This window comes from Schistocerca serialis, chromosome 2 (assembly GCF_023864345.2).
Source record: "Schistocerca serialis cubense isolate TAMUIC-IGC-003099 chromosome 2, iqSchSeri2.2, whole genome shotgun sequence".
NCBI classification, from domain to species: Eukaryota; Metazoa; Arthropoda; class Insecta; order Orthoptera; family Acrididae; genus Schistocerca; species Schistocerca serialis.
In genome coordinates, this window is record NC_064639.1 from 817,876,406 (window position 1) to 817,901,446 (window position 25,041).

At 39.0% G+C, this 25,041-nt stretch overlaps 1 protein-coding gene across 3 annotated transcripts in view; it reads right to left on the reverse strand.

The window, feature by feature from the left end:
* LOC126458064 (nucleolar MIF4G domain-containing protein 1-like) overlaps positions 1-25,041 on the reverse strand; it is a 127,854-nt gene that overhangs the window by 2,072 nt on the left and 100,741 nt on the right. For all 3 annotated transcript variants that reach the window (XM_050094864.1, XM_050094863.1, XM_050094865.1), the window contains exon 9: positions 9,555-9,719. In XM_050094864.1, coding sequence (XP_049950821.1) covers positions 9,555-9,719 — 165 coding nt within the window. The remainder of the gene's footprint in view (positions 1-9,554; positions 9,720-25,041) is intronic.

Consider the following 25,041-nt stretch of genomic DNA (forward strand, 5'->3'; position numbering starts at 1 on the left):
TTAAAAGATAATGAATAACCGATACAGTAAAATCAAGGACGTCTAAAAGTAGAACTTTACAACTTTTAAAGGAGCAACAGTGTGGAAAAGGCTACAGAATAACAAATACCTCTGCTGTAAATGTTCACCAAATCATTAACGTACCAAAATCAACCAGGAAGTAAGTACCAATATAGTGTAAAAAAAACAGCAATTAGAATTATGTTTATTTCACGGGACAGTACACACCTTCCGATACTTTACAACATAATAAACTCCTCTTATAATGTATTAAAACAAATGTGTGGGTCTAGTGGTCAAGCACCCGTACTACATGTTTACCATCTGTGAGGATACCCAGACACTAATATTATCTTTACTCCACCTAAAACAAATATGTGATGTAGTGCTTTAAAAATTTCAAGGCCCAGTAAGCTTAGCTCAGATATGACCATAAACTCATATTTCAAAATTATATTTCCTACGAAAGGATTAGGCTTGCAAATAGACAGAGTTTTCAGAAACACATTTCTCCAAGATTTAGACTGGTTAGTCACACCTTGCCGTATGGTTACGACGCACCAAGCACACACAGCATCTTGTCTGTTGTCCAGTTATTAGCACCCATTAGTTGCTTGCTCTTCCCAAGCTCTTTGTATTACTCGATCAGCCTAATGTAACCTTCTGCATTTGGTTTCTTAATTAAGACTTAAACCAGGCATTCGCTGAACTACGTATTCCATAAAAACTTAATTTCTCTAATAAAACAATGGAAAATCCAGGATGGAATGTAACAGTATTAGAGAAGGAAAGTTGCTACTCACCACACAGTGCAAATGCTATCGTTGTCCTCATCAGATTTCACCTTGTTTTTTCCCCTTGTGCATCCATTTTGTCCTTTCTCTGATTTTTCACATGTATTTGGGTGCATTTTGCGTAATTTTTTGCATGTAATTCTACTTTTTTGCGTAATTTTTCACATTTTTTGCACCATCTTGGATCCTTGCTCCTTCCATCTGAGTCAATACAGAAAAGTCTCCTTATCCATAGCCAGATCCCACTCCCACATACTGTTCCTGCATTGTTGCTTGGCTCATGAAATACCCCCTAATGGCCTTACCATCAAATTACCCATCTCTGGTTGCCACCCCTCCTTCCACAATGACCTTCACCTGTTCAGACTCCGCCAATCCTAAGCCCTTACCAACATAGTCCTGCAAAACCATATCAACTGAGCCCAATCCTCCTTGCAGTACCTTCTCTCCATCTGCAAAATTCTCTTGCTGTGTAATCCCAAATTCCTGGAACCCATAACACACACTGAAACTCTTGCCCTGCAGGAACTTGAGCAACATACACAACGCCACCTCAAAAAGCTCTCCATCCTGCTCACTTCCTATTCCCGCCTCGGAGTACCACTGTCCACCACCTCTACAACAACAACCAAACCTCCCCCACGTCTCCTCCTAGGTGACAAACCCTGTCTCGCAGACCTACTACACTTACCCCACCCTCCAAAACTCCCTCCCACCTCAACATAGAACCTAAACAGACCCGCAACCCAGTCATGAAACTTTCCTCCAGAAGCCTTAGTCCCACAGAAATACCAGTCCTTTCCAAAAGCCTCACCTTTTGCCCCACTCCCAAATTCAATCATGCAGGACTTGTTAAAGACCTTCTCTCCTTCTCCTTCTCCCAGTCCCTACAGTGGAAACACTTTTTTGCCACCAACCCAACCAATCAGACTCAACCAATGACCAATATTGAACCTTGCGTTAACTCCTCTTTCCAACTGTGATCCACCCCCACTGCCACCAAACCACCCCCTGTTAACTTTCCAGAATTTATTAACCTCGAACCTTGCCTCACCATCATTCCCCAAATCACTCAACATGCAAACTAACCTTACATCCGCATAAAGAACTGCAGTCCACCACCTAAAAACTGATCCTGACCTTACAATCCTACCTGCAGACAAAGGCTCCACCACCGTTGTTTTGAACCGCAAGGATTACCTGGCGGAAGGACTCCATCAGCTGTCAAATACTTTCACCTACAAAACTTGCCACAGTGACTCCATTTCAGTAATCCAGCAGGATCTCCAGTCACTACTCAAATCCTTAGGCCCAGCCCAGAACCTCTCCCCAGAGTCCACCTCTCTACCCGCCCCTACCACTCACTCCCCGCACTCCCACCTTCTACATTCTTGCTGAAGTCCATAAACCCAACTACCCAGGACGACCCATTGTAGCTGGTTACTGGGCACCCAGTGAGAGAATCTCTGCTCTTGTAGACCAACACCTTCAACTTATTACCCAGAACCTATCCTCCTATGTAAAAGATACCAAACATTTCCTCCACCGACTCTCCACAGTTCCTGTCACTTTACCGCACGGTGCCCTGCTCATCACTATTGATGCCACCTACCTGTACACTAACATTCCTAATGCTCATGGCCTTACTGCTATTGAACACTACCTTTCCAGATGCCCTATGGATTCCAAACCAACAACCTCCTTCCTAGTCGCCATGACCAACTCTATCCTCACCCACAATTACTTCTCCTTTGAAGACATTACCTACAAACAATCCGGGGTATGGTGATGGGCACCCACATGGCACCATCCCATGCCAACCATCTAGAGGAATGCTTCCCAAATACCCAGAATCCTAAACCCCTCACCTGGTTCAGATTCACTGATGACATCTTTGCTATATGGATTGAAGGTAAGGACACCCTATCCACATTCCTTCAGAACCTCAACAACTTCTCCCCTGTTTGCTTCACCTGGTCCTACACAAACCAACAAGCCACCTTCCTAGATGTTGACCTCCACCTGAGAGATGGCTACATCAGTACCTCCGTCCATATCAAACCTACTAACCACCAGCAATACCTCCACTTCAACAGCTGCCACCCATTCCATACCAAGAAGTCCCTTCTGTACAGCCTAGCCACCTGTGGTCATCGCTTCCAGTGACATGCAGTCCCTCTCAAAATATACCAAGGGTCTCATTGAAGCCTTCACTGACCATAATTTTCCTCACAACCTTGTACAAAAACAAATCTCCCTTGCCTTATCTTTCCAGTCTCTCACCACCTCCCGAAGTCCCAGTCTGGCCACAGAGGAGAATTCCCCTCGTAACTCAGTACCATCCAGGACTGGAGCATCTGAATTACATTCTCCACCAGGGTTTCAATTACCTTTAGTCGTGCCCTGAAATGAGAAATGTCCTGCCAACTATCCTTCCCAGCCGGCCAACAGTGGTATTCCGCTGTCCACCAAACCTACACAATATACTCGTCCATCCTTACACAACCCCTGCTCCCAATCCCTTACCTCATGGCCCATACCCCACAAAACGTGCCCCATCCATCCTCCTACCACCACCTACTCCAGTCCGGTCACTAACATCACCTATCCCATCATAGGCAGGGTTACCCATGAAACCAGTCATGTGATTTACAAGCTAAGCTGCAACCACTATATAGGCATGACAACCAACAAGGTGTCTGTCCGCATGAATGGCCACTGACAAACTGTGGCCAAAAAACAAGTGGACCACCCTGTTGCTGAACACACTGCCAAACATGACGTCTCTCATCTCAATGACTGCTTCACAGCCTGTGCCATATGGATCCTTCCCACTAAAACCAGCTTTTGTGAACTGCCCAGGTGGGAACTTTCCCTGCAATACATCCTACGTTCCCATAACCCTCCTGGCCTCAATCTTCATTAGTCACTGTCCTCAGCCATCCAGCCCCTTCCCTGTTCCCATTCCAGCACTACAGAGCCGTCATTTCACTGCCACACCCAGTCTTAATTTCTTTTTATTTCTCTCCTTTCCGCTACTAACCCTCCCCCCCCCCCCCCCCACACACACACACTTTCTCTCCTGCCCACCATCTAAACTACAGCACTTCACTGTCTGCCACCCCCACCATACTATCCCTCCCCCTCCCCACTCCTCCTTACCCTTACGCCCACCCAGTCGCCACTCCCATCATGCAGTGGTGCTGCTGCTCGTAGTGTGGTTTCAGTTATCTGAGACTGCAGATTTATGTGCAAGTTGCATTTGCGTGAGTGTGTTTGTGCGTGTGTGTATGTGTGTCTATTGCTGAAAGCTATAATTGTGTGAATCTTTTTGTTGTGCCTATTGCGACTCAGGATCTCCGCTATATGGTGAGTAGCAACTTTCCTTCTCTAATATTGTTAACTGCTCTAATAGAATATTATGACTGACAGAATCCAATGCTTTTGATAAGTCACAGAAATCCCAATTTGTGACTTTTTTGCCATTTAAAGATTTATATACGCTCAGGAAATGTATAAATAGCTGATTCAGTAGTATAGCCTTTTGAAATCCAAATTGTGATTGTCTAAGTATCCCATTACTACACATATGGGTGACACCACTGGAGTACATTACCTGCTTAAAAATCTTAGAAAATGATGCAAGGAGCGACAGTAGGGGCCTAACAGTGGCATATTTCAATCTCTCTGGGAAAACACCTTGAGTTAATGAAGCGTTACATGAGAGACTAAGAGCATTACATATTATAAGGCCACAACTGCGTAGTATCTTGTTGAAGATGATATCCAAATTGTGATTGTCTAAGTATCCCATTACTACACATATGGGTGACACCACTGGAGTACATTACCTGCTTAAAAATCTTAGAAAATGATGCAAGGAGCGACAGTAGGGGCCTAACAGTGGCATATTTCAATCTCTCTGGGAAAACACCTTGAGTTAATGAAGCGTTACATGAGAGACTAAGAGCATTACATATTATAAGGCCACAACTGCGTAGTATCTTGTTGAAGATGATATCCACTCCATATGAACTTTTACTTTTTAGAATCATAGTGATCTTCCGTAAGTTCCGACATGAAAGTGAGATTAATTTTTAATTCACTAAATGTCCTCTGTATTGTTTCTTCAGTGTACTTTTTTTTCTTTCTCTTCTGAAATATTTGCACCAATTTTTTCAACTATTTTTAAAAACTGTTTATTAAAAACATCTGCTACATGTGAACTGTCTTTTACAACACTCACATTCTCTTTAACATAAACACTGTCATCTTCTACAACTTCTTTCCCTGACTCTTTTTTAACAATATTGCATACTGATTTTATTTAGTTATCTGATCTATTAATTTCAGACAAGATGTGCACACCCCTGGACTTTTTTTACCACTTTTTTAATACTTTATGGTGCTGTTTATGATAAGAAAGTATTCCTAAGTTATTAATTGTACAAAATAGCCAGAACAAGTCCTTTCTTCATCGTGAAGAGATTCAAATACCTGCAGTGATCAAACGTTTCTTTAATGACTTGCTGTTATTACATTTAAATATCTTTATAGGAAAACTACCTTCAAAAATAGATACAAACTCATTAAGGAATATGCTGAATTTAGAGATAGAATAAGGCTCATTGTAACTTCACCCCAGTCAACATTTTTTAGCTTCATTTAAAATCTTCAGTAGTTTTGTCATTAATCAGCCTTACTGTTTACTTAGAGTGTTCCTGAACTGTAAATGGAGCTACGAGATATAAAGTGATTAACTGTGCATCGTGATGATCCAAGAGTCTGTTTACCACTAGATAAGTTATGTCTCTCTTCAAGTTCTGTTTGTTGAAATGAATACACTATCTATAAGGGTCCTACTATTTTGAGCAACCTGGGCAGAGAAATTTATGACCGATTTCAATTTTCAAATGGCTAAAAGGCCCTCTTACATCAGTTTTCCTATCAATTATCCCAATAATAATCACAAATATTACGTTTTCCAATAGTAACTCACAAGTACATACTTCTGTATCCTGATTTATATAGAACTTACTTATTTCCACATGTCTGTATTTATATCTCTTTTATTATGGATGTGACAACCCTTCCTTTATCTATATTGAATCCACATGAGTGTGCAGTTAACTTAAACCACCAACAGTAAGATTTTCTATGCCTGGGTCATATGGTGTTCAGGCAGACAAATGACATTAATTTCTTTCCACCTATTAAGATCTTGTAAACAAATTAACAATTCATCTGTTTTATTTTTTACCTCTCAAATATTGTGATGAAATAAGTTGATTTCACATGCTGGTTTCTCACCTGACCCCAATAACCACAGGAACTTGCCTTTGTGTGCTGATGCCCCCTTATGTTATCTGCTAATAGACCTGCTAACTTATCCTTACTCCTCCCATTCAAGTGTAGGCTATGTGAAGTATATCCCCGTCTTCATGCAAACTACTGAACACTACCAATATGAGATTTTGCATCCTTCTGAAGGAGTCGCCTCAGGTCCATGTTTCCTCGCTTTACAGTTGAGTAAAACCAGTGCTGGTCAGGGCTCCACAAAACCCACAGTTGTGTGCTCAGTAGCTGCTCCTACTTTGTCACCCCTATTACCATATTTTTCATTTTGAGCCAAGCCGTTTCCAACTCCACCATCTATTAACACCTGATCATCTTTGTTAGAATTTTTGTGCATTTGGGGTTGGGTTGGGTTGTTTTGGGGAAGGAGACCAGACAGCGAGGTCATCGGATTAGGGAAGGATGGGGAAGGAAGTCGGCCGTGCCCTTTGGAAGGAACCATCCCGGCATTTGCCTGGAGCGATTTTGGGAAATCACGGGAAACCTAATACAGGATGGCCGGACGCGGGATTGAACCGCCGTCCTCCCGTTTTGTGCATTTGTCCTAAGTTATTTGTTACCTCGCTAATACTGGCACTTGGTATTAAAAAAAAAAAAACTGTGACCTGGCACACTGCACGTAATGTTCCCTGTAGCTGCCTGCTTGCACCCCTCCCATGGCTGCTACCTAGCAGCTGAGCTGTTCTTTTCCTATTCTGATTTTCACCTGACTTATCACTAAGTGTCTTACCATTGTTCTGATGCGCCCTACATTTCTCAACACCTGTACAAGGCTCTTTGTTCTCTAATTCTGATAGCAAGCAAAACTGAGTTTGCTAAGAAAATTTTCCCTAATTCACCCTTTGCTGCCACCTTTTCCCAGCACTCCTTCTCTTTTTCTGCCCTTCAGCAACTTTTGCATTTTGTAACTGTCTGAAGGGCACAAAAATTCACCTCCTGTTCCTCAATTTTCTGGTCTTTCTGGCATAACCTACTAGTCCAATTCCGTGAAAGAGACCCGCTGATCATCCCATTCTCTTCCTCACTGCAGTCATCTCAATGAAAGCATAACCAACCATTTTCACAAATACTCCATGTTTAACTGCAGCAACATCCATACTTATCGCAAAGGACTGACTGATTTTAACACTAGGTACAATGAAACAAATGTAAAAGAAATTTATGTTATTCTATTTGTACAATTCTTGTGCCTAAAATTAGTTCTAAATTTATGAGTGTAGGTGAAATAAGAAAAGAATACTTTTTACACTGCTTTTACCTATTTTACATGACACTAATACTCACATTAATGTAATTATGCTAATACTGCATAATACTACATGGACAGAAAACCAGATTATAACAACCTGAAAATAAATAATGAAGTAATACAGTGTGTGGAAGGCACAAAATTTCTTGGAATGCATGTTGACTGTGGGGGTAGGAACAGCATGTAAAAACACTTAGTAACAGAATCTCTACGGCATCCTATGCCTTCTGAATTCTTACATCAATATGCAATATTTCCTGTATCAGATCAATATATTTTGCTTATTCTCATTCTGTTTATTTAAGAGATAGTTTTTTGGGGAGTAATTAGGAAAAATATTCAAGCTGGGGAAAAAAATGCAATACATATAATGACACAGGGAGGCAGCATGGCTCATTGATTTGACCTTTTTAAATGCTGAAAATCTTAACTGTCCTTTGTGTGTATATTTTTTAGTGTTACATATGATGATGATGAAGAAGAAGAAGAAGAACGGAAAAAAATCTACTATGTTAAAAACTGTTTAGTATATGGTTAGAACACTAGAAATGTCTATAATTTGCATCTGGACAGAAAAAAATAAAAATTAAAATTCAGCAGTTTATTGCACAATGTCATCAAATTATATAATAAATTACAACAACATATAAAAGATAGACTATCTTCTCTTTCAAAGTGAAACTAAAAAATTATTTACAAAATAAAAGTTTTTCTAGATGGTAATGGAGTGCTTGAATTAAAGTAGGTTACTTAATTTAAGAAGTCCTGTATTATAATACGCACAGAAATAGTAATTATTTAAGAGAAAAACAAATGTAATTAGATTACAAGAAGAGTCATTGTCAACTATTGTGCAAGAATTAATTTTAAGCTGTTAATTTTTCACTGTTCTGAATGATGAAATCCATTCACATATAGATAAATAAATACAGTCATGTAATTCTTTACAACAGCAAAATTCACAACAATCTTGCAGGCACAGTGTTGGCAGCACAATCCTCCTGCTCACTGTTGAGTGACTATGTCATGCGTCAGAGGGAGGAAAGGAAACTGCAAGTGACAGTATTAAACAATTATTACTTAAGCCAACTATTCAGGCAAGGCATAGCTGCTTTCAGCTACTCTGTCAACACAAAGTTTTGTTAACATATTTCCAGACAGCAGTGCTTTGACTTAAGTGCTTGTGATGGCATATGGATATCATGGCAACAATGAACGCACTTTGCATGCCGATGAGAGGGTAGCTTATGCTTAAGCTTTCCTCTACTTTGGGTGAGTGCTATGTGTCAAGCGTCCTCAAAATTCTTTCAAGTATTTCCTAGAGATGGTAAAAACTAGCCACAATGAAAATTTTGCTACTGTGGTTGTGCCTAAAAGAAATAAAAGATGTTATAATGCCATGTTAGTCATTCTGTCACATGTGATGCTGCTGTACTAGTATTAATGCAGCACTGACTTATATGCTAGATCTTTAAATATAAAAAACATGGAGATTATTACATACAATCCATAGATGCTCTAATTAGTCAATTTGCTTACTAAGTTACTGTACATAGGAGATACTGTCTGACAATGACAGAAACCTCATAATTCCATAAGAAGTACAGCAAAACAAAATATGATGCACTGAGAGTGCAGATGAAGAAACTTGTGAGTATGAAGAACTTGGCATACATATATTTACACAAATGGCCATTATAGTTACTTACCCTTCAAAATAATGTCTAAATGAAGCATGTGCCTAAATGATTGGCAAGGAACATGTAACTGTATAATTTGTGTAAACTGCAATTTGGACTCAGATGGGGAAAGTACAGTTGTTCAAATACTGTTCCTGTCCTTCCCAATACACTCTTCTGTTAGTTGCTACATGTCACAAAACATTCTTTTAAAAATCACAATAACACACTCAAACTGGTGCCAAACTGGACAAGATACTTCATTATGTGGTATATACAGTGGTTGTCACATTGTGATCATGTTACAACCATTTTCTACCAACATACATGCACGGCTTCATCAGGATATTTCCTTGATATCTGTCTTGATAACTGTTACTTATATTAGTTTTAATAAAACCAACTAAGTTTGTATAGCAAGGGAATAAACTGAAAATATATTTAAAATGTTAATACCTGTAAGCTATATGAACTTACCTGATATTTTCTATCAAAATCACAAAACTTTTGAATCAGATGGCTATAGTATGGGTTATATCGTTTTTCTTGAAGACAACAGTCCAGAGTAACATGTATGATTTCCCTTTCTTGTTGATTTTTGAGACCCAAATGCAGCAGTTTTTCAAAACTGTCTAAGTAGTCCTGCAAATAATATTTAAAAGTAATAATATATCTAACAGGACAAATATAAATCTCTCTCTCTGTGTGTGTGTGTGTGTGTGTGTGTGTGTGTGTAAGGGGGGGGGGCAGTTCTTGTGTTTGTGTCTACAAATATCTTCAAAAAATTCAAAAGAAAAAGGCATGACATTCTAAAGAGGTGCTTAGCAGGCTGCTATGAGGAAGCCCCTGCAGCTTAATCAACAATTCTGATTTGAAGATATAATCAAGTAATTAGTGTGACTATTTGCTTCATTGCTTATTGTGATCTGGCATTACTTGGTCATCTATATTCTTGAGATAGTATCTGTGCACCTTCAGCCTATTAGCCTTAACCTATCCTCCTCTATAAAAGACATGAACTATTTTTTCCACCGAGTCAGCACAGTTCCTTTTCCTTTAGCACATGGCGCACTGCCAGTCACTACTGATGCCACATCCCTAATGACCATGGCCTTGCTGCTATTGAACACTGCCTTTCCCAATGCCCGACTGACTCCAAACCTACAATCTCCTCCCTGGTCACCTTCACCAAATATATCCTCACATACAATTACTTCTCCTTTGAAGGCATCACCTACATACAGATCTGTGGCACAGCAATGAGCACCGACGTGGAACCATTCTATGTCAACCTATTTATGGGCTGTCTAGAGGAACTGTTCCTAACCATCCACAAAATCCCAAACCCCTCAACTGGTTCAGATTCACCATTGACTCCTTTGTGGTCTGGACTGACTGTGAAGGCACATTTCTCCAGAACCTCAACATCTTCTCCCCCATTCACTTCATCTGGTCCCAAACCCAACAAGCCATCTCCCTTGATGTCGACCTCCACCTTAATGATGGCTACATCAGTACTTAAATCCACATCAAACCTACCAAATACCAGCAATACCTCCACTTTGACAGCTCCCACCCATTCCATATCATGAACTACCTTTCATATAGTCTAGCCATTTGCGGCCGTCACACCTACAGTGAAGAACAACTCCTCTCAAAATATACCAAGGGTCTCGCTGAGGCCTTCACAGATCAAAATTACTCAACCCAGCCAACCTTGTACAGAAACTGATCTCCTGTGCCCTGTCTTTCCAGTCACCCACCACCTCCCACAGACCCACAATCTAGCCACAAAAGAGCACCCCCCTCATGACTCAGAAACACCCAGGACTGGAGCAATTGAATCACATTCTCTGCCCAGGTGACAACTACCTCTTGCCATGTCCTGAAATGAGGAATACCCTACCCACTATCCTTCCTACCCCTTCCTCAGTGGTATTTCAACATGCACCAAACCTACACAATATCCTTGTCCATACCCACTCCAGCCCTGCTCCCAACCCTTTGCCGCATGGCTCATATCCCTGCAATAGACCTAGATGCAAGATCTCTCCTATACACCATCCCACCACCACCTACGACAGTCCAGCCACAGTCATCTCCTATCCCATCAAAGTCAGGGCCACCTGTGAAAGCAGGCTACGAAGTTGCAACCACTGTACTGCTTTCTATGAGGGCATGACAGGCAACAAGCTGTCTGTCTCCATGAATGGCCACTGACAAACTGTGGCCAAGAGACAGCTGGACTACCCAGTTGCTGAACATGCTGCCCAACACCCTCCTGGCCTCAACCTTCACTAGTTCCTGTCCTTCACTTACCTATCACTTCCCTGCTCTCACCCCAGCACTGCCCACAATTCGTTTTTCCCTTTCTCTACTTCTCTGACCTCCTGGTTGCACCCTCAGCCCTATCCTTTCCCCACCACATCCCTCCATGGCCCCACAAGCAGCACTATGCCTTCCCACACCCCTAACCTGCTCTCTCTCTCTCTCTCTCTCTCTCTCTCTCTCTCTCTCTCCTCCATACCCGCCCCAGTTTCCTTCTTATCCACAGCACCCTCGTATTGTTTTCCCGTCAGGTGCAGTTGCTATACACAGTCCAAGACAGTCGTGTGTGAGTCATGCTTGTGTGAATCTCTGTGTGTTTTCTACTTTAGAAGAAGGCCTTGTGGCTGAAATCTCAGATGCACAGCAGTCTTTTTGTTGTGCCTTTCTGTAACTTAACATCTCCTCTACATGATGAGCTGAAATCTATCTTTTCCTAATGTTGTCATTATTCTGTCCTGGATCTCCCATTGTTTGAAGATTGTTAAAAACATGTAGACAACCAAATTGTTTTAGTTTCAAGGGGAAGAAAGCGTCACTTGAGAGTTTGATCTGTAAAATCTCCACTGACTTACGTATTGACAAACACTTCCAAGTATTCTTGGTTGCAGCTTTCCTGGAACTGATTCTGCTTTGAGCCAGTATCAAATGGATAAACTACTTTATCATGTGTGGATGGATTCTGTGGTGTCACTGCAAGGCACCACGCTTGCTAGATGGTAGGCTTCAAATCGGCCACGGTCCGTCAGTACACATTGGACACGCAAGTCTCCACTGTCGACACTAGAAGACCGAGCGCCGCCACTCAGCTGGTCTTCCAAGACAAGCTAGCGCACTGCCCAGTTCTACAGCCGACTTTAATAGGAATGGTTCACTTGTTATAGCTTCAGAGATCTCATTTGCAGAGACGCTAGTTAGCGTAGCCTTCAGCTAAGTCAGCAGCTATGAACTAGCCAGGCGGCACATACAGTTTATGCATTGACAATTGATCTATATGTGTGGAGCAATCAGAATTGCAAAGTAGTATTCGCAGTTCAGTCTATAACTGCACTTGTAAATATTATTGTACAAAGTCAAGATTGATGTTCACCGCTGATGCTGAATTAAAGCTAAGTATGTAAATGTATTCCTCTCTACTAACTTTCTAATCACCAAAGATGTTCCCGATATATCCCGTCAAGTATAGTTCATCGATCCTCACATCAGCCAACGTGATCAACGCGTGCAATTAATGGCCACACCTCATGATCATACTAAGAGTCAAATTGTGTGACTCAACCGGGTCACCCTTTTTCCATATGGCCCATAGTTCCGCCTCATACACAACAGATTCTGAATGCCTGTTTGAGTATATGACAGAAGAATCATATGTCACACATTATCAAGTCTATGACGCTATCATGCAACAAGGTTAGAAATGCGCGTTCTTTGCACCTTCGAGTGTAATAAACTGCTCTGGTATGAGGAGAGTAAGCACATTTATACAATAGCTTGGGAATATTTTTTATTTTTTCTATGTCTTGTCATTGATATGTGTATTTATTTATTTCCTATGGCTCATTGCAATGTCTTTTCATTTGAATATATACAAAAAAGTAAATTTCTAATTTCTTCTTGGCACTAACATAACATTTTACATTTACCACAGCTGATAAGAATTAAATACTACCATTTTGTTTCCTTGTTTCTGAGTACAACATTCCACTTTTAACTAGTGCACTACTGACTATGAAGCAATATGAAAGCTGGTTAATGGCCCCCCAAGTTCAATCAGCTTTCTATGAGTTGAACGAGAAGGACTTACTATCTAATAAGTAAAATAACCAAATAAAAAAATGAAAATAATTGATCTAACAGATATTGGTTTACAAGGTGAATGTCGCAACTGTAATTGACAAAATTATAAGAGTTATTTTATATGCAGATGAGAAATCTTAATTTTATTTTCTCTCTAGGCTGATTCTGAAAAGGTAATGTGTCATGCTCATTGTTACTTTTTGAGATACTGGGGACCAACTTTTAAAGACTGAATTGTTCAGAAACAGGCAGTGAAAGAATAATTCTGAATATGGATTGGGTGCAATCTGCTGCAGCTATCATTAAATGTAAATGAGGTACATGAACCCAAGCCTAATTTAAATGCGAAAACTTAAGAGACGTTTCACATGTGGTATGAACACGAGTCAATAAATGCTCAGATTTTTAATCTCAAGTGGAAAAATTATTTCAAATATACTCATAATTATCAATGTTAAAGTAATTTATTATTTCATGCACGTTTCTGTCATTCCACGAGGCGTGGTTTTTTTTTTTTTTTTTTTTTTTTTTTTTTTTTTAATAAGTACCATTTTTTTATAAAAATAAAACAAGCAGACTTTTACATGTATGGCTGTACTTTTAAACTACTCTTCAACATCATTCCCACCAATATTAAGGCTCTTATCGTATACTACAATTGGATTTTGAATACCATCCTTGTAGAAATCTGCCACCTAACTAGACAATCCAAACATGGCCATTTTGTTATCTTCATCATTGTCATCATGCTGACCACCACATGCTCCTTCAAATGCTGGAACACATGGTAGTCACTGAGCAACAGATTGAGGCTGTACGGAGAGTGATCAAGTTGTTCCCAGCCAAATGATCCGATCAGCTCTTGAGTTCGAATGGCCACATGTGGACGGGCATTGTCACAAAGCAAAAGATCCACTTACTCAGCATGTCATGTCTTTTGTTTTGGATTGCAGAGCACTGTTTTTTAAAGTTCTCACAAAAAGTCGTAGAATTTATGGTGTCACCATGAGACAAAAAATACATGAGCAACACCCCCTCCCTGTCCCAAAAAACAGTGACAAATTGACTTAAAAACTCTTTACCCTTCTCGCTGTACTGTTGTGTGAAAGTCAAAGCGGCTAATCATTTGCTTTTGTGTACCTCAGTCAGCATTTTCAGTATTCAGTGTATTATAACTTTTGATAATTTACATGTTTTGTAACAAATGCACAAAGCACACTTCTTGACACTTGAGGAAACTCTTAATGTGAAATCGTGAAGCATCTGTTCTCCCTTTTTCATCAACTTTCTTCTGCAAATCGTCGGTAATGGCTGATGGTCACCGACTTAGTTCCTCATCATGCACAATCGTAAGGCTATCTTTAAAAGCTCTCACCTATTTCCATACCATGCCATCACTCATACACTTCACTGATCTCACAATGAATTTCAGCTGCTTTCACACCTTTAGCATTAAGAAAACGAATCACAGCACGTATTTCACAGTCAGTGGGATTCTCAATCAGGGGAGGCATTTAAAATACTCACAAACAAGCGCAAACATGCTATATGATGCTCAAATGGCATCTGTAGTTGTCAACATAGTGAGGTACACGGTGTGCAGAGCCAAATGCCGACCAAAGCACTGCAGCAGCAGAATTTCAAAATGATGCTTACTTTAAAAACATGCTCCATATTTTTATTTGGCACATAGAGGCACCATTTTATGAACTTCATTTTCAGTCATTCTCAATTTAAGAAAAGTTGTAAGAAGTAACGAAGAGAGTTTGAGATTTAGCAGTTTCTTTACAGAAAAGAAACAATACAGGTTACAGAAATGTTTGCTCTATTCTGTGAGTTCTACTGTCTCATGTTTTTTTAAGTTACACCACTCTGAATGTAACATGTAACTTCCACTAAGCTTTCTGAGATTAAATATAACAAACAAACACAGCATTAAGAAAACTAAAGATTGTGTTTCAGCAAATAAATAGTGAACTTCTTTCCTATTTATTTATTTTATTTTTTTCTCATTGCCCTTTGCATTTGAGACATTTTCACAGATGTCTGCTACTGCAAACAAGTTCAGTCTTATGTAGATCTGTGTGGTAAGTAAGGAGACGATCTTGCGGTTAAGGCGCTCAGTCCGGAACCGCGCGACTGCTACGGTCGCAGGTTCGAATCCTGCCTCGGGCATGGATGTGTGTGATGTCCTTAGGTTAGTTAGGTTTAAGTAGTTCTAAGTTCTAGGGGACTGATGACCACAGATGTTAAGTCCCATAGTGCTCAGAGCCATTTGAACCATTTTAAGGAGACGAGGTGGAATTCTCACGGCACCAAAAGATTCCCATCCACAACCATTCAATGATTTACTGCCGGAAGTAAGAAAGTGATGGGCACTTTGTTTTCTAGTGCAGTATATTTCAGTAAATTGTAATTCATTCTTGGCTTTGACCAGACAGTAATGCTGAATTGTATACTGAGTGAAAAATAGAAACTGGGTTACATGGTGTCATTGATTCATAACGAACAAAAGTTGATTCTTTTTTTTTAAAGTTTTTTTATTATTTATTTATTTTACACACATTATTAGTATCTCACACTTTGTGAGATAATCAGGGCTTGACACCAAACAGTGGCATTTTTCTTTTTATCAGTATCTGCATTTATGTGAGATCAAAGTCTGCAGCTTTCAGTTTAATTTAAAATATTACTGGAAACAAAATGGAAGTAAAATATCTGCATGTGAATTCTGTTCTGCCTTACATCAGAGTGCATCTGTAAGTTAAGTGGAGGATCTCGGTCGGCATAAAACTGAATAAGGAAATAGGGATGCACGTAAGCCAGTACGAACAGCATAATGAAAGCATTTTTGTATCCAAGACAGATACAAAACCAACACTCACCACAGAAGTACAAGTTTATATGCCAGTTACCTCTGCAGATGATGAAGCGATTGGAAGAATGTATGATGAGACAAAGGAAATTATTCATGCAGTTAAAGGATATGAATATTTAATTGTGATGAGTGACTGAAATTTGGTAGCGGGAAAAGGAAGGAGAGGAAAAGTAGCAGGATAACATGAACTGGGGAGAAGGAAAGAAAGAGGAAGCTGCCTGGAAGAATTTTTGCAGACAGAATAATTTAATAACTGGTAACACTTTGTTTAAGAACCCTGAAAGAAGTCTGTAAACATCACAGACCTGAGGACACTGGAAGGTTTCAGACTGATTAAACTATAATGGTAAAACAGAGATTTCAAGAGACATTTCCCATAGAGATAGGCAATCTGCACTTGAAACATTGACTAGGAAAAAAGGAACAATAGTTCATCTGATCTGAAATGTCTCCCTGGTAATATTAGTAAGTGGAATGAAGATTCTGCGGCAGGCTGCTGCAACAGCGCTCTATGTCACATGCTCAAGGAAAAATTTCCCAAGCTGAAAAAATGCGGTATATACCGTGTGTGAGAAGGACTGGGATATCTTATCAATGTGTGCAGCTTCTTTCAGTCACAAAAAGAATAGACAATGAAGGAATATCATTTTTTCAAAAGCTGCATCAATGCAGAAAACACTTTCCCACATTATACAGCATGTAGAAGAAGCTGAAATGAACAGTTTGATATAGGACACTTGTGGTTTATCAAGTTGGACACTACCTCAAATTTTGGCCTACAAAAACTACCGAAGCTGCACGAATGTGTGACGTTTGAGATTTTCAATATTCTCTTGGTCTCCTTGGGCAAACTATTAGTCCTAGAGTATGTGTGAGATTTTCAATATTCTCTCACTGTCTTCGGGCAAACTATTAGTCCTAGAGGAAAAATGAATAGGACCTTTTTTGTAGGAAATTTAATACTGGACATCTCATGCAATGCATATGTGCTGTAGATTGTGTGCCATAAACGGGGATAACTTTGTTAAGCAGGGCGACTTTGCCATTTTTTGAAAAAGAATATCTTTCCCATCCTACAAGTCCCTGGATCATCGAATAGATGCACAAATGCTTTCACTCCACAAGGCACCAATGAATGAATGAGAGATCCATTTACACATTGTTTCCTGGTCTTTGTCAGTGCTTTGTCTTTCGGCTTGTGGAGTACACGTTTTCTGGTAGTCTACAAAAGTGTCTCGCCCTGCCCACTCATTCTAACGAGAGTGAAAACTATTACTTTTGTTCAATGCACTATGTAATTACATTTCAGAACCCCTTTTAGAAATAAAATTTTGTGGTGTGTTTAGTATAACATAACATGGCAACGTTGCACCAGGAAGCTCAGTAAAAGTGGGACAACTTTGCCAACCTAGAATTTTGCCTTTTTCTTACTTATTTCAAGCTTTTCTTCTTTTTTAATCAAGTGTTTTTGGGTCTCCATACAGGTTGTTAAAATGCCAAGTGTAAGGGTCTACGGACTGCACACAGGCGTACAGTACGTAACATGCGCTCACCAGCCGACCTATCTGGAATGCTGACAATATGCTTGGTCAGTACACGAGCATCAGGCCGCAGTGCCACACAGGAAGTAAGTGACTGGCCGCCGTCCGCAGCACACCGCATTAACTAGTGTGGCCTCGGGCATGAATATGTCTATATCCTTAGCCCACCATGGAGCCTTTTGATAAGATGGTAATTAGCCGCTGTTAGCATGTCAGACACAGTGATGATGGGTGCGCGTAGCATGCGTGTTTCATAATCAGCCTTTTGTTAATAAAACTGTTTAAACTTACTTCTCATCCTCGCGTATTGCCGTACCTCAAGGACCCACCGCTTACAAATCCTGACAAATATTTTGCCTAATCATAATCCAGGGCAACAACACAAACAACCCCCTTATACAAAACTCATTAGAACTAAACTGGCAGCACACACATATCAAAATTATGACGACACTAAACTAGAGCTAGCTCTGCAATGATTAATAAGTAAATGAGCAGTGGAAAAGCAGCAAAAGAGTTCAATATTCCTTGGAGAACAATTGAAAAAAAGTAGAGAGTCTCCATTTAAAGAAACCAGGGTGTCAGACTGCACTGAGCAGTGGAGAAGAAGAGGAGATCCTCGAAAATGTCTTCATGTGTGCGGATTGGAAAATGCCTCTCGATGCCCTCAATCTAAGACTTATCGTGAAAAATTTCTTGGATTCAACAGGGAAGCAGATTTTACAATTCCAAAATAACTTACCTGGTGATTACTGGTACAGTTTTTTTGTGAGACAGCATAAAGAAAGACTTTTTTCATGTAAGTGCCAAAATATTTCCCTTGTTAGAGCTAGCTTTGGGACAGATCAGCTTAAAGCATACTTTAGTCAGTTGAAACACTCATTAGAAGGAATTCCTCCATTCCACATACTAAACAATGACATTTCGTAGGGGATGCAAGTATCCAGAAAGTTATAAATTCTACCAAAGCAAGAGTTTCTTTAATGTTCAATTTTAGCATTAGGAGAACTGCTTCCTCCTTTTGTGGTTTATCAATCAACGCAGTTATGGATTTTAGGAGAACCGAAAGGAACAAAATATGGCAATATAGCAATTGGATAGTTTGATGCTCTGCATTTTTAAAATTGGTTTTTCCATGTTGCTGAGCCGTTGGCAAAAACCTATGTTTAATACGAAATAATCTCAGTAGCCATGTGAATGCGAGAGTTATCAAGGCATGAAGAACTCAAGCCATTCGCTTTGTGCCATGGACAAAAAACCTACCTGGGCCCAAATGTTTAATATGAGATAATCTTAGTAGCCATGCCAACATGAGAGTTATCAAGGCATGCAGAAATCAAGACATTCACTTTGTGTTCTTACCCCCAGCATCCACTCATCCTTGTCAACCTCTGGATGTTTCAGTATCTGCTCCCTTTAAAAGGAAATGGAGAGCCCTACTGACAGATTAAAAGATGATAAAGTCATATAGTTCCAAGACTTGAACATCATATCAGGGTTCATGGAATGTGGATTTTAACACAGTCGGCTAAGTTGCCCGATTTCCCAGATAACTTTACCAAATATGTTTTTCAGTTTTTTAAAATATAAATACATAAGTAAGTTGTCATCTGTCCACTGATTATGAGACCAGAGATCAAGACTCATGTTTTAGGATGCTTTCAAAAACATATGCTGCATTATTAGGTAACAAACCACGCTGAAGGAAAAAAGTGGCAAAGTTGTCCCAGTTTAGTGTAGTCTCTGTAGGCCAGTTTGAAATAAGTTTCCTGACTTGACAGACCACAAGTGTCCCATATCAAACTGTTTGTCTCAACTTTCTCTACAATACTGTGGTAAACTGTAAACAGTTATCATTTACATCTTGAACTGAAACGAAAATCTCGAAATTCAGAAGCACAAAAAATGTTCACATACTTTTGAATGAACTGTTACTTCTAAAAGTGAGAGGAAAATTTATTAGTCATGGGGGACTGGAATTTGATAGTAGGAAAACGAAGAGAAGGAAAAGTAGCAGGTGAAATGGACTGGGGGTAAGGACTGAAAGAGGAAGCCAGCTGGTAGAATTCTGCACACAGCATAATTTAATCATCGCTAACACTTGGTTTAAGAACCATGGGAGAAGGTTGTATATGTGGAAGAGACCTGGAGACCCCGGAAGCTTTCAGATTGATTATATAATGGTAAGACATAGATTTAGCAGCCAGGTTTTAAATTGCAAGACATTTCCAGGGGCAGATGTGGACTCTGACCACAATTTACTGGTTACGAACTGTACATTAAAACTGAAGAAACTGCAAAAAGGTAGGAATGTAAGGAGATGGGACCTGGATAAACTGAAAGAACTAGAGCTTGTAGACAGTTTCAGACAGAGCATTAGGGAATGACTGATAAGAACAGAGTAAAGAAACAGCAGAAGGGGAATGGGTAGCTTTGAGAGATGAAATAGTGAAGGCAGCAGAGGATTAAGTAAGTAAAAAGATGAAGGCTAGCAGAAATCCTAGGATAACACAATAGATATTGATTTTAATTGAGGAAAGGAGAAAATATAAAAATGCAATACATGAATGCAATACATGAATGGAATATAAACGTCTAAAAAATGATATCGACAGGAAGTGCAAAACGGACAAGCGGGCTACAGGACAACTGTAATAATGTAGAAGGATATATCACAAGGGGGTAAGATAGATGCCACCTACAGAAAAATTAATGAGACCTTTGGAGAAAAGAGAACCACCTCACTCCGACGGAAAACCAGCCCTAAGCAAAGAAGGGAAAGCCGATAGGTGGAAGGAATATATAGAGGGTCTACACAAGGGTTATGTATTTGAGGGCAATATTATAGAAATGGAAGAGGACACGCAAAAAAACCTCAGATTTCAAGAAGAATACAGTAATTCCAATTCCAAAGAAACCAGGTGCTTACAGGTCAGAAAATTACCAAAATATCAGTTTAATAAGTCACAGCTGCAAAATAATAAAATGAATTCTTTACAGAAGAATGGAAAAACTGGTACATGCTGACCTCAGGGAAGATCGATTTGGATTCCGTAGAAATGTACGACCACACGAGGCAATACCTGCGACTTATCTTAGAAGCTAGGTTACATGTATAGCATTTGTAGACTTAGAGAAAGCTTTTGACAATGTTGACTGGAATGTCTCCCACAGCATAATACTGCATCCGTGGTACTGTAAAGCGACACCCTCCTCTAACATTACTTTTATTCAGCAGAAGTAATCGATGCAGAAAATATTTTCATATCTTGTATAGGTTAATATTATTTCAGCTGTTTAACTAAAAGAATTTCATATGATTTTGTACATGATGTGGTATATTTCAGGCTAAAATGTACAAAGAGAAATTATTTCGTTTTCTTTGCCCCAATCGATATGTACTATATAGCTGGGTTTGTTTTTTTTTTTTTTTTTTTTTTTTTTTTTTTTTTTTTTTTTAAAAAAGAGACTTGAAATTACAAAATATCTGGCACACTTTATTGCACAATCTGACACTAATTATTAAATTTATTTCTGGATTCATTTATAGAATAATGACACAAATTGGTGGATACTCTTTTGTCAAGGAAGTCTGTAAACTCTTTGGAATACTGTTAGTACCCAGAATGAAGCAGCAGTGGGCATGCCTCTAATGTGATTGGATGTGGTTTTATGTTTGGCAATAACAAAGTAATTTTTGAAAATAAAGTGGAAATTGTAAAGATTGTGTGATATAGAAAAATGTGATATAATATAAATTACGGAAACAGAAATTACAGAGCAGGCTTACTTAAACATTATCATGTCATTCAGAACCTATAATGTCAAAAAATTTCAGCCTCACGAATCAACCCCTAGACAAGAAAAACTAGAGCCAACCACGAGAAAAGAAGATAAGTAAAAAAGTTTATTTGTAAATCTGACTCCTCTCAAAGCTTATTAAAAGAAATTAATTAGGAAATGAGTGACAATCAATAGATGATACGAGGGAGGGTAAGATTGCAGTACGCAGCACATTTCGAGCAGCCGTTCACCTCGTTGGCAGCATTTGTGGAGACCACCGTTCAACTGGTGTAGCAAGAAGTATGATCCATCTGGAGAGCTGACATGTTTCCATAGGTTGATGATCGAATCTCAATGGCCCTGTACCAACCGCAATCATAACTGATGATGTCATTGGGTCAACACGTGAATACGTAGGGGTGGACTGCTGCAGAGCTCCTCGTTCAGTAATGTACAATGAATGGTGTGTTCTGAAACATTAGTTCTTGCACCAGTGTTGCCACAGATCACTATCTACCCTACTTTACAAAGCAAACAAGCTTCCTAACCACACATTTTGTGAAGAGTCATGGACGTTCAACCATTTAGCACCTAGTGGTAGTTTCACTGTCATTTGACACCTTTCCATAGGTGTTCACAACAGTAGCAAGTGAACATTCGACCAGCTTCACTGTTTTCGGGATTCTCATTCACAGGCTCTGCGTAATAATAATTTGCTCTGTGTCAAAGTCACTTATCTCAAAGGATTTTCCCATTTTCAGCCCATATATTCACTAGAGTGATCCCCTGTCTGTGTCTGCCCCATTTTAATACTTCTGTTACCACGTCACGAGCCCAAAAAGTGACCATGCGGCACCCAACGTCTTGGTGCGCAATGGTCATAAGGTTTTGGCTCATCAGTGTATATTGTCATACTGATTGTAAATGATGACTGTAGATATTTAAATTAATTATAATTATGTTATAACTGTTGTACTGTATTTTGTCAGCAATAAAAGTATGAAAACTTAACAAGAATCAGAGTTAATTTTCAAATTTTCCCATAACAAGCCTGACTCATACTGTTTTGGGCATAATTCATTATCAACTACAGATTAAATCTGAAGAAATTGCGGAAATGTGGGATATTAAGGTGAAAGGACCTGGATAAGTTGAAGAAACCAGAGGAAGTTGAGAGTTTTAGAGGGAGCATTAGGTATCATTGGACAGAAGCAGGACAAAAGAACAAAACAGAAAATGAATGAAGAGACTTGAGAGATGAAGTAGTGAATGCATCAGTGGATGACATAGGTAAAAAGACATTGTCTAGTAAGAATTCTTACATAATTCAGGGGATGTTGTATTTACTGACAAAAGGAGAAAATATAAAAATGTAGCAAATGAAGCAGGCAATTGGGAATACAAAGGTCTAAAAACGAGACAGACAGAAAGTGGAAAATAGCTAAGCAGGAATGGCTAAAGGACATGCAGGGGTGTAGAACCATGAATAACTACGGAAAAGACAGATGCCACCTGTAGGGTGATTAAAGAGAACTTTTTGAGAAAAGAGAAGCAACGTATGAAGATCAAGAGTTCAGGTGGCAAGTCAATGCTAAGCAAAAAAGGGAAGGCCGGGAGATGGAAGGAAAATAGGAAAATATAGAGGGTCTATATAAGGGGAACATACTTGAGAACATTTTTATATAAAGAGAGATGAAGTCAGTAAAGACGAGATATGGGGGGCAGGGGTGATACAGTACTGCGAGAACAATTTGACACAGCACTGAAAGTCTTAAGTGGAACCAAGGCCTGTGAAGAATATGACGTTCTCTCAGAATTATTAATATCCTTGGGAGAGAGAACCATGATAAAATTATTCCACATGGTGTGAAAGATATATGAGAAAGGTAAAAAAACTCCACACTTCTGGAAGAATGTAATAATTGCAATTCCAAAAATGCAGATGCTGACAAGTGTGAATACTATTGAACCATCAGTTTAACAAATCGTGGTTGTGAAATACTGACATGAATTATTTATATAAGAATGGAAAAACTGATAGAGGTTGACCTTGGGGGTCCTACAACTTATTTTACAAGATAGGTTGAAAAAAGGCGAATGTCTGTTTATAATATTTGTAGATTTAGAGAAAGCTATTGGCAATGTGGGCTGGATTACACTCTTTGAAATTTTAAAGGTGCCAGGAATAAATTACAGGGACTGAAAGGTTATTTACGACTTGTATAGAAAGCACACTTTAATCATAAGAGTTGAAGGATATAATGGGGAAGCCATAATTGAGAATGGTGTGAGGACACGTTGTAGCATACCCATGATGTTATTCTAGCTATATTTTAAGCAAACTGTGAAAGAAACAAAGGAGAAATTTCATAAGGGACTTAAAGTTCAGAGAGAAGATATAAAAACTTTGCAGATTACTGATGACATTGTCATTCAATCGGAGATGACTACGGGCTTGGAAGATTAGTTGAACAGAGTGGATACTGTTTTGAAAAAGAGATTATTAAATGAATATCAATTAAAGTGAAACAAGGATAGCCATGCACTTATAAATAACAATAACAGAAGAAATCTACAGAAAGTAAATCAGTTTTGAGAGATTTTTTAGAACATGAAATCTTCAACATACCAAAAAACAATGTTAAAACACTCCTCGGCGACTTCAATGCACATGCTAGGAAGGAAAAGGAGAAAATGTACGCAAATATTCAGCACACTTAAGAACAAACAGAAATGGCGAAAGACTGATCAACATGTGTAAAATATTCCATTTAAAATTGATGTCCACACAATTTACCAAGAAAAGCCAAAACTTGGATATTTCCAGATCCAAACCTAGGAGAATTTCAGATGGATCACATAGCTATAACTAAACAGAATAACATGGAAATTATGAATGTTAAAGTAATCAGAAATGGGGCATTTGATTCAGATGATAGTCTCTTTAAGATTATAGTATGATTTCTCCCATCTAAAACAACAACAACAACAAAATACAATCAAGAAAGTAATCAGATAAATCTCCAATAAAGTTAACATTACAATCAAGAATACAGAAAAAAATTGAGAAGAGACTGAGACAACAAAACAAGGTGATGAGTATGAACTCCAGGTACAAATTACTAAAGCATTATAAGAAACTTTAGGACTGGCCAAGAATTAAAAGAAGACATGATGGAACCAAAAGTGTGAAGAAGCACTAGAACAAAGAGGTAAAAAAGGAAGACATTCAAAAAAAAAAAAAAAAAGAAAAGAATTCAGACAACAACAAAAAAAGGAACTTAAAAAAACTGAAAATCAAAACAACTTTTGAAAAAACTGAACTTATGGAAATACAAGACAATTTTACCAAGAATAATACCAGACTTATTGCCAAACTTTTAAACACATGGTTAAAGGGTATCAGGCACAAGTATTTGTTCCAAAGATGAAAATGGCAAAATCGGATTAAATAACAAAGAAAATAGTGAAATACTAGCAAAATATTTTGACAGGCTCTTAAACTGCCCACCTCCAACAGTTAAATTTAAATTTCCAGCAATACCACAAAATCTGTTGGAACATTTCCCACCAACAGAGCAAGAAATTCGTAAAGCCATTGTTGTTGTTGTTGTGGTCTTCAGTCCTGAGACTGGTTTGA